Source organism: Crotalus tigris, unplaced genomic scaffold (assembly GCF_016545835.1).
Source record: "Crotalus tigris isolate CLP2741 ecotype Arizona unplaced genomic scaffold, ASM1654583v1 scf7180000024116.2146003, whole genome shotgun sequence".
Classification (NCBI taxonomy): Eukaryota; Metazoa; Chordata; class Lepidosauria; order Squamata; family Viperidae; genus Crotalus; species Crotalus tigris.
The window spans coordinates 1,678,671-1,691,055 of NW_024100393.1; the positions used below are offsets into that span (position 1 = coordinate 1,678,671).

The following is a 12,385-nucleotide window of genomic DNA, read 5'->3' on the forward strand; positions in this document are numbered from 1 at the left end:
TTTTTGCCCACCTATCGAGTCCTTCCCAAGGATCTGAGATAGGCAGATGTGGGTATATGATGGGTGTTACGAGCAGGATATAAACTGTTCCAAAGCTGCCTTTTCTTATTATTCCATTTATTTGCCACTCATCTTACATTTCAAGGCAACGTTGAGCAGCTTAGAGTCCAATCAAATGAAGCTAAAAAAAAATCACATTCATCTTACAGCTGGATGGTCATTTCAAGCTTCAAGGATACCCGCAGGCAGCTCCAGCTCAGGGGTTTAAGGCCCAGCTCCTTCTTCAAGCTTTACCTTCCCAACTCCTGCTGCCAAAATAAAAGAGTTCGCATCCTATTTGCACTCTTACTGTATATAAGAAGAAGCCAGTTTATTTTCCTTTGACAGTTTATTTTCCTTCGACAAACGCTTTTTGTAACAAACAAACAAACAAAAAAAGAGAGAACAGCCCCCAACCCGCATCCCAACCCCCAGGCAATTCAGACATCATAGTTGGGATTCTTGCGCAGGATCACAAAGCCTTCCAGGATAGGTGTGACAGGGATGTGCTCTTCGGTGGCCAGCTCTGCCCGCTCGCCGTGTGCCAGCAGCACTGGGGTAGTGTGGGTCTGGAAGCCGGTGATCGTCTTTGGCTTCCCAGCTTGACCCACCACATCCACTGCCTGTAGGATGGGGACAGGCGGTTAGTGGCGGCAATACATTCAGACAACCATCATCCAGTCCAAAACCAAGGTCCCCGCAACGGGCACAAAATACTGAAGTGGTCCGGGGTCCCCGAATATCCACGGGACCCTCTCCACTCTGACGATCCCTGCCCGGTTGCGCTTTTTGAGACCGCTTACCTGCCCCACTCTTACGGATACTGGCAGTGGACGCAACTCCTCGTCAAAAGTCACAAGCATGCGTGGCTGCATGGCAGCCACAAGGCCGTAGAGTACGTAGTGGGACTTCCCAAGGATGACTAGAAGGGAAAGGAGGACAAGGGTCAAAGGTTGAGCAGGCTGGACCAAAATGGACCAAATAATAATAATAATAATGATGATGATGATGATGATGATGATGAAGTTGGAAGGGACCTTGGAGGTCATCTAGTCCAGCGGTCCCCAACCCCTGGTCCATGGACCGGTACCGGGTCACGGCATGCCAGCATCCAGGCTGCACAAACAAGCAAACCCCCACAAAACCAAGCACACTCTGGTTTACACAAAAACCTCTCTCTATGGAACTGGTCCCTGGTGCCCAAAAGGTTGGGGGCCTCTGATCTAGTCCAGCCCCCTGCTCAGGCAGGAAACCCTATACCATTTCAGTCAAATGGCTGTCCAGTCTCTTCTTAAAAACTTCCAGTGTTGGAGCATTCACCGCTTCTGGAGGCAGGTTGTTCCACTGGTTAATTGTACTAACTGTCAGGAAGTTTCTCCTTAGTTCTAGGTTGCTTCTCTTCTTGATTAGTTTCCATCCATTGCTTCTTGTCCTGCCTTCAGGCGCCTTGGAGAATAGCTTGACTCCCTCTTATTTGGGGCAGCCCCTGAGATATTGGAGCAATGCTATCATGTCCCCCCTCGTCCTTCTCTTCATTAGACTAGAGCAGGGGCAGGCAACCTGGGCTCTTTTACGACTCGTGGACTTCAACTCCCAGAATTCCTGAGCCAGCCATGCTGAGGGGAAAGGGGGAGGTTTCCAAGCTGAGCCATGCTGGCTGAGGAATTCTGGGAGTTGAAGTCCACGAGTCTTAAAGCAAGCCAGTTTGAAGACCCCTGGCTTAGATCAACTAATAATAACAGGCTTTCTGGGATCTCAAGTAGGATTCTTACCTGGCTATTTTTTTTAAAAAAACCAACCAGGCAACCAACATAGGATGTGTTTCCGGGGCAGGGATAGAAGGAGACTGTAAGGGGCTACAGACTGTTCCTCTCATTGCACCTTTCCTTAAATCTGATATCCTCCCCAAGTGGCAGGTGCAGTTAAACAAGGCAACCTTGTGCCTTGATAGAAGTAGACAAAAGCTGTTCCAGAACTGCAGCAAGACATTCCTAGGCTAGTAGCAGCATTAGCAGATCCCTGCAACTATGATTATAAATATGGACCCCCCAAGCCCTTTTACCAAAGCTTCTCTCCATGCCCATTATGGGAGGAAGACCTTTAACGACGGTGCCTGCTCTTACCAGCTAGTCTCCAGAGCAGGGGTGTCAAACTCAATTTCATTGAGGGCCCCATCAGCATTGTGGTTGCCCTCGGGGGGGGGGGGGGGCTGGGTGGGCCTGGATGGAGTGGGTGTGGCCATCTGGGTGGGCCTGGATGGAGTGGCCAACTGTGTGGGCGTGGCCAGCTCTACATCATTTGCGTCAAGGGTGACCTCCGTACTATTTTAAAGGGGGAGAGGGTTCTGAGAGAAAAACGTTTAATAAACACTAATCTATTTTCTCATTCTAACAGTGCGTAACAGGAACATATTTCCTTCATCTTTTCTGAAACGTCTATCCCGCGGCTTCATTAGGTAGCCTCACCATCCGTCACCAAGAGCAGAAAAACTGTGAAGAATTTATCTGGAGACTTTCAAGAAGAGATTTCACAGCCATTTGTCCGGAATGATATAGACCAGTGGTTCTCAACCTGTGGGTCGGGACCCCATTTGGGGTCGAACGACCATTTCACGGGGGTCACCAAACAACGCAGTCCGCCATTTTTTCCCCCTTTTCCTTAGCTGTGCTACTCCCTTTTATTCTATTGGCTTTTGAAAGCCAATAGAATAGACTATCTTGAATAGAGTCTAATTCTATTGGCTTTCAAAAGCCAATAGGAATTGTCCAGGCTGTCTCTGCCCTCTGAGCCCGCCAAAAGTCCCATTCTGCAAACGGTGCTGCACCAGTTTAGTCCTTGACTTACAACCGGTTGAGTAGTCCTCGACTTACGACCGGTTGGGGGGTCGCAGCATTAAAAAGGTTGAGAACCACTGATATAGAGTCTCTTGCTTGAGCAGATTGGACTAGAGCAGGGGTGTCAAACTCAATTTCATTGAGGGCCGCATCAGCACTGTGGTTGCCCTGGGGGGCGGTGTGGCCAGGGTGGATGCCGCCTACTGGGTGGGCGTGGATGGAGTGGGTGTGGCCTACTGGGTGGGCGTGGCCAGCTCGACATCGTTCGCGTCAAGGGGCCCTGTGGGGGCCTGGGCAGGAGTGGGACAGATCTGAGGGTCTCTGGCAGAAGGGGGTGGGACCGGGGCAAGCGCCAAAGCATGGTCCATTTCTTCATTCCTCACAAAGGGGGACACCTCCCCAGCATGCACCCAGGGGGCAGGGCCGACGCAGCAGGGGCTGGTTCCTCGCTGTTTCCAGACTGCCTTGTGGAGCTAAGACTGAATATGTTTCAGCATAGATGGCCACCCCAAAATTGCACATTGGCTCCCGGCCGGCCTGGGCCAGGGCCAAGGCAGTGGGGGCCGTTCCCTCACTGTTTCCAGGATGGCTTCGTGGGCCACATGAAACCACTTGGCGGGCCACATCCAGCCCCCAGGCCTTGTGTTTGACAGGTCTGGTGTAGAGAATCCAAGAAGACACTTACTGTTACGCACATCCAGGAAAGAGACCAGCACGGTCAAGAGGCCAGCCACAGCAACCTGGCTCATGAGCTGCCGGTCACTGTGGTAAGGACAGAGAGTCAGTGTTCCTTTGCCAAGGTGGGTCAGACCCTGCACAGCAAAATAAAAATCAGATGTTGGTAAAACATCCTCCCGAACTTGACTCGGGCAATTTGCTTGTCAACACTAACTCCACGGGCCCTGAACAGACCAAGAGGCTTACTATAAGAATCAGGGGGGAAATCTTTGCCTGTTGCTCCCCACTCATAATGAGGAATGAGCTTCCCAGTTTCCTTCCACAGTTGTCAGTTATTAAGTACTATACTGTACCAATTAATGGCCAATAGAGGGACTTTTGAACTGCTTTATCAGTGCTTCATCGAAACAGGAAGGAAGGGAGGGAGGGAGGGAGGGAGGATGGATGGATCCAGGCCAGGAGGTATTCAGGGGATACAACAGCAATAGCACTGAGCTTATATACCGCTTATATATAGCAGGGCTTTTCAACCAGTGGTACGGGTACCACCTGTGGTACATTGGCACCTGGCAGGTGGTACGCGATCATCCTAGAAAAGTGGTAGCGGGGAGGGGAATGATCTGAACCGGTGGCTGCAACGCACAAGCCTGAGTGAGAGATGGCTGGAGCTGCAGGGCTGTCAGGGCTCAGTGGAACCGCCAGGATCAGCACTTCTTCGGGGCTCTCAGGGCTCAGCGGAAGCACCAGGATCAGTGCCAGGCTCCAACTGGAGCTCGGCGCTGATCCTGGCACTTCTGCTGAGCCCAGAAGAAGTGCCGATCAGCTGGAATGTTGCAGCCTCTCCAGGGTCTTGTGATTTACATTCAAATGCTTGGCAACTGATTCATATTTATGACAGTCACAGTGTCCCAGGGTCATGTGAAGTGACCAAAACCTGCTGCAACCACCCAGCAGACGGGGGGAATAAAAACCAAACACCTCCCCACCCCACGCTTGCTGACAATCCTCAACAGAAATGCTCACAACAATGAAAACCTCGGACAGGAGGAAGAACGCCACCGGATGGGCAGGCAGGTGTCTTGCTCGGCTGTGGCTTGGTGGGGGGGACTTTTTTCAATGCCATTGTAACTTCGAACAGTCACTAAACGAACTGTTGTAAGTCAACAGTACTTTATAACTTTTTTCCTTTTTTTTTGGTCATCAAGTTTTTGACACCTTGCTAGGCGACTGGTGGTACTCGGATGTTGCCATATCCTAAAAGTGGTACAGTGGGTGAAAAGGTTGAAAAGTTCTGATATACAGCACTCTCTGAGCAATTTGCAATGCCAGCATTACTTGCATTACTTTGCATATTGCCCCCAACAATCTGAATCCTCATTTTACCGACCTGGGACGGGTGAAAGGTTGAGTCAACTCGAACTCCTGGCAGTGGGCAGAGTTTGCCTGCAATACTGCAGTTTAACCGCTGCGCCACCAGGGCTCCAACCAAATAGCCGCCTTCTCTCCCATCAAGTTTCCCAGCTCCTCTTCTCAACAAAGAATGGAGCGAAGAGATTACGACATCACCACCTCCCCAGGAGAACCCAAGAGTGAAATCTTCTTACGACCACAGGATCTTCTGATTCCCCTTTTCTATTCATCTCCCATCCTGAGATCTATTAACCGGGACTATCAACTCAGCCTGATTCCTTGCAAGATCTCTGGATGAAAAGCACAGAGCACAGAGCTCCTTGTTCTTTTTCATCACAAGCCGAAGTACCTTAAATTAAAAATAAAGTCTAAGCTTTATCAGCTGGAGAAGAGGAAGATTTACAAGACCCTGCTAGCAGTAGTCTGCTGCACGGTCTCTGGTGTGAGCCAAGGGTAAGTCTCTCAGGTCTGGCTAGTGGTTAAGCTATGCTGTGCTTAGCGCTACCGATGAATGCTGAATATTCAGCATAGCCAAATAGTAAATATACTCATTTCTTCTGGGTATTTCACCGAAGCTTAATGATGCCCCCAAGCTGTTTATTGGGGCAGAGGTTAGGCTGCTCCATTACCTGAGCCAATCGCACCATGAAAAGGTTATTGGGATCCTTAGCGTGATATTGTGCCAGCTGTCTCAGCATCGCAGCCAGGCGAGCATTGTTGGTACCTATGGGTACAGACAGAAAGGGTCAGGCAAGCAAAACAAAACAATAAATGGGGGGGGGGGGAAGCAAGGTTCTGGGAGGCCGGCCTCATCCATGAAACGTGTGCAAATAAACCTGTTGAGAGTATAATCAAACAGAAAAAGTATCCAGAAACTTACTTGGTTTTAAATCACACTTAATCAGTGGTTCTCAACCTTTTGAATGTCGCGACCCCCAACCGGTCGTAAGTCGAGGACTACTCAACCGGTCGTAAGTCGAGGACTACTCAACTGGTGCAGCACCGTTTGCAGAATGGGACTTGTGGTGGGCTCAGCAGGGCAAAGACAGCCTGGACAATTCCTATTGGCTTTTGAAAGCCAATAGAATTAGACTTTATTCAAGAGAGTCTATTCTATTGGCTTTCAAAAGCCAATAGAATAAAAGGGAGTAGCACAGCTAAGGAAAAGGGGGGAAAAATGGCGGACTGTGTTGTTTGGCGACCCCCGTGAAATGGTCGTTCGACCCCAAATGGGGTCCTGACCCACAGGTTGAGAACCACTGCACTAAATGGAGAATGATCACTAAAGTAAATGCACCAATCAGGTGTTTAGGGTCCTTTTTACCGCCCATGATCCCCACGAGAAAAGATTCCAGGTTCGATCTCCAGCGACAACTTTTAGGCTATACTAGGAAAAGCTTTGTGACACCTGGAAAGATGCTGCGTAGAGTGCGTGCTGTGTAGAGCAGGGGTCCTCAACCTTGGCCACTTTAAGACTTGTGGACTTCAACTCCCAGAATTCTGGGAGTGGAAGTCCACAAGTCTTTAAAGTGGCCAAGATTGGAGACCTGTGGTGTAGCAGAAAATAACAACTGGACAATTTGAAATGGCATGGGCGGCTTTCTACACTGCAAATCCTTAAGTCTCCAAATGCCCCCAAACTCTGTTTTTGCTACAATAGACTTAGCTTTACCACCATCACTATAGACGAGCCCCAAAAGGAAATGAGCTAGAAACCAACCCAAGTTGGATTCCTATTTCAAAGCTATTCTCAAGTACTGTTGCATTATCCAGCTGAGCTTCACACGGCACTGTCCGGGTCTCCACTCCCATTTGTAGTTCAGTAGTTCCTTGTTGTATACCGGCCCTCTTCCCTTCTCACTCCCTTTTCCTGAAAATGCCCCACTCTGAATGCATTAATTTTACGTCAGCTGACTCTTCCGAATCTATTTTAGACAGGTAGTCCTCTGGTTACGACTGTCATTGAGGCCACAATTTCGGTTGTAGTTGTGACAGTCATAAAGCAAGTTACTGATACCATTTTGGTGGCAGATGTTAAGCAAAACACAGCGCTGTTAGCTACGGAATGTTGTTGTTGTTGTTTTTTGCCAGAAACTGGAAGTACATGACCGTTTCCAGCAAAAAGTTCATAAATTGCGGTCAACTGACTGCAGGATGCTGCAAACAGCTATAAATGCAGGCCAGATGGCCCAAAATATGGATATATGACTGGAAGGAAGCAGATGTTGCTTTAAATCTGGATTGAATGTAGGTTTTTCAGGGTCCCTCATAAGTTCGAATGTTCACTAAGCGAGCGGTCGTACGTCGAGGACTATGTGTAATGCCAGTGGTAGGCATCTTCCATCACCAGAAACGCCCTCCCTTCATCCATACCCCCGGACGGGCTTACCGCTGCCCACCATGCCCATGGCGAAGATAGAGTTGTAAGAAACCTCAGGGTCAGCGTCGTGGGAAAACTTGCTGAGCGTGTCAAGGATGTTGAGTCGAGGGTTGGACACGGAGATGAGGGCCAGAGCTAATGGAACAGCTCTTCGAAGAGTTGGCTCCCCGTATCGTAGCTGCGGAAGAAGAGGACCATTAAAGCATCAGGGTCTTTTTGCTGAAGACCACCGTGGCCTCCAATCCTATCACAGCCACACACCGTGGGCAAAAATAATCGCAACCGGGTCTCCCCAGAGCCCATCCGTCACTTGATGGAGTAACAGAAAGTAATTACGTTCGCCCAAAGAGGCTTTTTTTCCAAAGGCAACTGGATTTTAGTTCTGACCTGGAGAAGCTTCTTGGAGGAGAAGGAAAACGTCTTCAAGGAAAAACAAAGTCGGCCTTTTGAAAAAGCCCTTTTGGGACAACCCTGACCTGGATGACTGAGAATCTCCACAGACATTTAACTAAATTCCCATTTCCTGGATGAACGTGGAATGGCTTCGCAGAGAGGATATAGATTGCAACCCCCACCCAGGCGATCAACTGAAAAAGTAAAGGTTGAAGTTAGCTACCTTAAAATTTTTAACATTTCTACGTTTTCAGATTGCAATGTTTTTGGCCCTAAGTCCACATAAAACTGGTCTTTTCTTTATCTTCTCTGTCATCTTCCTCAACAGCTGTGTACATATATAAGTTGTGGATTTGATACCACAACCCTACTTCTACAAATGCCTATATACAGAATAGATTTGTTGATTGGTTGAGGGAAATTTAATTTCCCTATTCATGTTGGAAGGGAAATATAGTACAGTAATTTTCAATTGCCTTTCACGCAGGATTACGTCGTCATAGGACTTATGCACTTAACATCACGGGAGCAAATAGTATTGATAGTGACCAGAATTTGACTGGAGATAGCATTAAAAAAAAGGAGATTTTTAAGAGCTACGAGATTCTTGGATGGTTTTCATGCAAAGGACTATCGTGGCTACTCTTTAAATGGTTGTGTGGCAGTTGTGAGGGGCTGCACAAGGTTATTCAAATTTGATTAACAAAACAAAATATAAAATAGTGGCAAATCATTATTTCCTTTGCTAACGTTCCCCTCCCCTCTTTCACTGTAGAGCAGGTGAAGATCACCCAACAAGCAATGAGTAAGAAAAGATAAGTAACACGGCTCACACAAGTGAAAATCTGGGATTTGCCTGTAATATGGAATAGACCAGATTAAGTGTTACCTCTGCTCCCACTTTCTTGGCATACAAATATTCACATTTTGAACCTCCTCCAAAGATAAATATTTAAAAGTTAATTGTAATAAAAGGCAAACAGTCCTCCTTAGAGTTCATTTGCATCCCAGATGGAAACTCCAGCTCGTCTGTGCTAACAAAGCGTGGCAGATTTTAAAATCTCAAAGCTGTCCCACTAGCTTCTTGCTAGAGTAAAGACTTCCATAGACAGCAGTGAAGGGAAAGAGGGCTATTGTTGTTGTTGTTGTTGTTGTTGTTGTTATTATTATTATTATTATTATTATTATTATTATTACCAATAATAGTATAATACCAATAATAGTACCAATAGTAATAGGCGCCTTGGGTGAAATCCAAAAACAACTGAAGCACCACTTGGACATTATCGGCATTGACAAATTCGCCATTAGTCAATTGCAAAAGGTGGCCTTACTAGGAATTGCTTCCATCCTGCGACGAGATCTGAAATACCATCAAACATCCACATCTGCCTATCCCAGGTCTTTGGTAAGGACTCAATAGGTAGACAAAAATGCCAAATCCAGTCTGAACATCTGGCTGACTGCGATGAATAATAATAATAATAATAATAATAATAATAATAATAATAATAATAATAATAATAATAATAGTTGGAAGGGACCTTGGAGGTTATCTAATCCAACCCTCTGTTCAGGCAGGAAATCCTATACCATTTCAGACAAAGGCTGTCCAGTCTCTTCTTAAAAACGTCCAGTGTTGGAGCATTCACAGCTTCTGGAGGCAGGTTGTTCCACTAATTAATTGTTTTAACTGTCAGGAAATTCCTCCTTAGTTCTAGGTTGCTTCTCTCTTTGGTTAGTTTCCATCCGTTGCTTCTTGTCCTGCCTTCAGGGGCTTTGAAGAATAGCTTGACTCCCTCTTCTTTGTGGCAGCCCCTGAGATACTGGAACACTGCTATCATGTCCCCCCCTCGTCCTTCTCTTCATTAAACTAGACATACCCAATTCTAGCAGCCGTTCCTTATATGTTTTAGCCTCCAGTCCTGTTTGTTCTGCAAACACATCCCTTGGCAGCGGCCCCCAACATTTGGGGTTCTATGGAGAGAGGGTTTTTTCCCCCACGTGTGCGGAGGTGGGGCTTCGCTCGCTTGCGCGGCCCAGTTTGTGGTGTGCACGGTCACTAAACGAATGGCTGTTAAGTTGAAGTCTTTACTGCCCCCTCCCCCACAGCAAGAGAACATTCCCTGTTGCCTCCAACCTCGTACTCACCAGATGACCAAAGGTACGTAGAGCCATCTCTGCCCCGATCTCCTCGCCCATAGCAATGAGCGCAATCCCCAGCACTGCCACACCCTGCAGCAGGAGAGACCTCATTTGAAACCATAGAACGCTTCATAATGTCGCTAAATAGGTTCTTTTTTTTTTTAATTGGAAAATAAGTGTGCTGGCCCAACGGCTCAAGACAAGACAAACCAAGCTACGCTCAGGTTTTGTTGTAGAACAGGGGTCTTCAAACTTGGCCCTTTTAGGACTTGTGGACGTGTGCCTGGCTGAGGAATTCTGGGAGTTGAAGTCCACAAGTCCTAAAAGGGCCAAGTTTGAAGACCCCTGCTGTAGGTGGATCCATTTCAGCATTGCAGCTAATTCCACTGTAGGGTCCTTCTGGTTGTAGGTTCATATGTCACCTTCCAAGTTTATTGATTTCTTTATTCATCAAATTTATGAGGTTGCCCATCTCATGGCAAAGTGACTCTGATCCTCCCCCTCCCTAATGACTTATTAGTGAGGACATTTATCCCAACTTGCTTTGTCACCATTGCATGGACTTATTCGTGCTGGCCTCAATTCTTTTGGAACTTTATAAGTTGTGGCTTTTTGACAAAAGGCCGGATCAAGCAGGGAACCCATCAGGTTGTGTTAAGAGGAGCAAACGAAAAGGACATTTTTAAGAAGGACGAGAACTTCCTTAGAAGGTGTTGAGCACCTTCTGTACCATCAGGAATTAGTCAAAAACAGTGGTCCAAGGAAATGTCTACCACTGGAAGGCCATTAGTTCAGCTGGTTGAGGAATTCTGGGAGTTGAAGTCCACAAGTCAGAAAAGGGCCACGTTTGAAGACCCCTGCTGTAGAAGATGAGCGGAGAGAAAAGCAGGTCGACTAAACTCAGTGTAAGCAAATGCTCAGCTTGCTGACAAACCATGACACCTCCCCAGTTTTAACCAGGGTTCTGTTTATTATATAACTCCAATGTGCAAGTGTCGAATTTGGAACAGGGCACAATTTCCACTTCTCGTAGTTGGATGGATAAAGCCAAATGAATTTTAGCGGCTTAGGGCAGGGGTAGGCAACCTTGGCTCTTTTATGACTCGTAGACTTCAACCCCCAGAATTCCTGAGCCAGCATGGTTCAGTTTGGAAACCTCTCCCTTTCCCCTCAGCATGGCTGGCTCAGGAATTCTGGGAGTTGAAGTCCACGAGTCATAAAAGAGTCAAGATTGCCCACCCGATTAGGGGAAGGCATTATGCACAGTAGACCAATACTTCAGGTTCTCATGTAGCTTATTTGCTTCTTTACATCCCACCTTTATTATTTTTATAAATAATTCAAGGCAGAACATATATCTAGTACTCTTCCTTCTTATTTATCCCACAAGAATTCTGTGAAGTGGGTTGGGCTGAGAGAGAGGAACTAGCTCACAGTCAACCAGCCAGCTTTCATGTCTAAAGCGGCACTAGAATTCATAGCCTGCAGGTGATTGGCTGAAACAAATATGAATTTATTCTATTGGTAGCTGTATCAGATGTAAGTGAATCAAACTTCTAGGTAGGCAACCTTGGCTCTTTTATGACTCGTGGACTTCAACTCCCAGAATTCCTGAGCCAGCATGGCTCAGCTTGGAAACCTCTCCCTTTCCCCTCAGCATGGCTGGCTCAGGAATTCTGGGAGTTGAAGTCCACGAGTCATAAAAGAGCCAAGATTGCCTATCCCTGACCTAGGCCTTTATTTCTCAACCTTGGCCACTCGGAGATGGGTAGACTTCAATCCCACCCAGAATTCCTGAGCCAGCATGGGGGAACTATGGCCCCTTCATGACTCGTGGACTTCAACTCCCAGAATTCCAGAGCCAGCACGGCTCAGCTTGGAAACCTCTCCCTTTCCCTCAACATGGCTGGCTCAGGAATTCTGGGAGTTGAAGTCCACGAGTCATCAAAGAGCCAAGGTTGCCTATCCCTGGCTTAGGGCAAGGTGGTTGCGGAATGTTTTTACCGACACCTGGATGAGTGTTCAGTGCCATTTGTCTCTCTGCTATCCTCATAGCTAGCAGAAAACTATGAATGCAAGACAAGACAAGAAAGAGTAACTGAACAGTACCACTCCGTTGTTCGTACTATTTTGGAACACCTCTGCATGTTTGGGCTTATGGATTAAGAATCACCAGATAACAATTAAGTTTTTGTGCTGTTAACTGGATACCACATCCCCTTTTAAGTGTCTATTCGGCTGTCTACCGATCTCAAAAGGCAAGTTACAAAATAAAAAACTGACTTCAACCGTTACCTGGTGAGCGCCCATGTCAGCCGAACTCTCTTTCTTCTCTTTGTCCTTCTTCTCCTTCTCCTCCTCCTTCTCTTTGGAATCAAAATGTTCACTGCAGATATGAAGAAGCTGCTGAACCTTCAACACGTTCCCAGATCCTGGGGGGGTGGGGGGAAACACCACAAACTCGTGACCAAATTCACATTGCGAGCGTCACAGCGCTGTGTTTTCT

At 47.1% G+C, this 12,385-nt stretch overlaps 1 protein-coding gene across 1 annotated transcript in view; it reads right to left on the reverse strand.

The window, feature by feature from the left end:
- Window positions 1-331: 331 nt before the first annotated feature.
- PSMD2 (proteasome 26S subunit, non-ATPase 2) overlaps window positions 332-12,385 on the reverse strand; it is a 41,487-nt gene continuing 29,433 nt past the window's right edge. The window contains exons 15-21 of the mRNA XM_039322506.1: window positions 12,175-12,311; window positions 9,886-9,969; window positions 7,351-7,519; window positions 5,591-5,685; window positions 3,559-3,685; window positions 843-961; window positions 332-662 (exon numbers count right to left, since the gene is read on the reverse strand). Of these exons, the coding sequence (XP_039178440.1) occupies window positions 480-662; window positions 843-961; window positions 3,559-3,685; window positions 5,591-5,685; window positions 7,351-7,519; window positions 9,886-9,969; window positions 12,175-12,311 (914 nt within the window). The 3' untranslated portion in view covers window positions 332-479. The remainder of the gene's footprint in view (window positions 663-842; window positions 962-3,558; window positions 3,686-5,590; window positions 5,686-7,350; window positions 7,520-9,885; window positions 9,970-12,174; window positions 12,312-12,385) is intronic.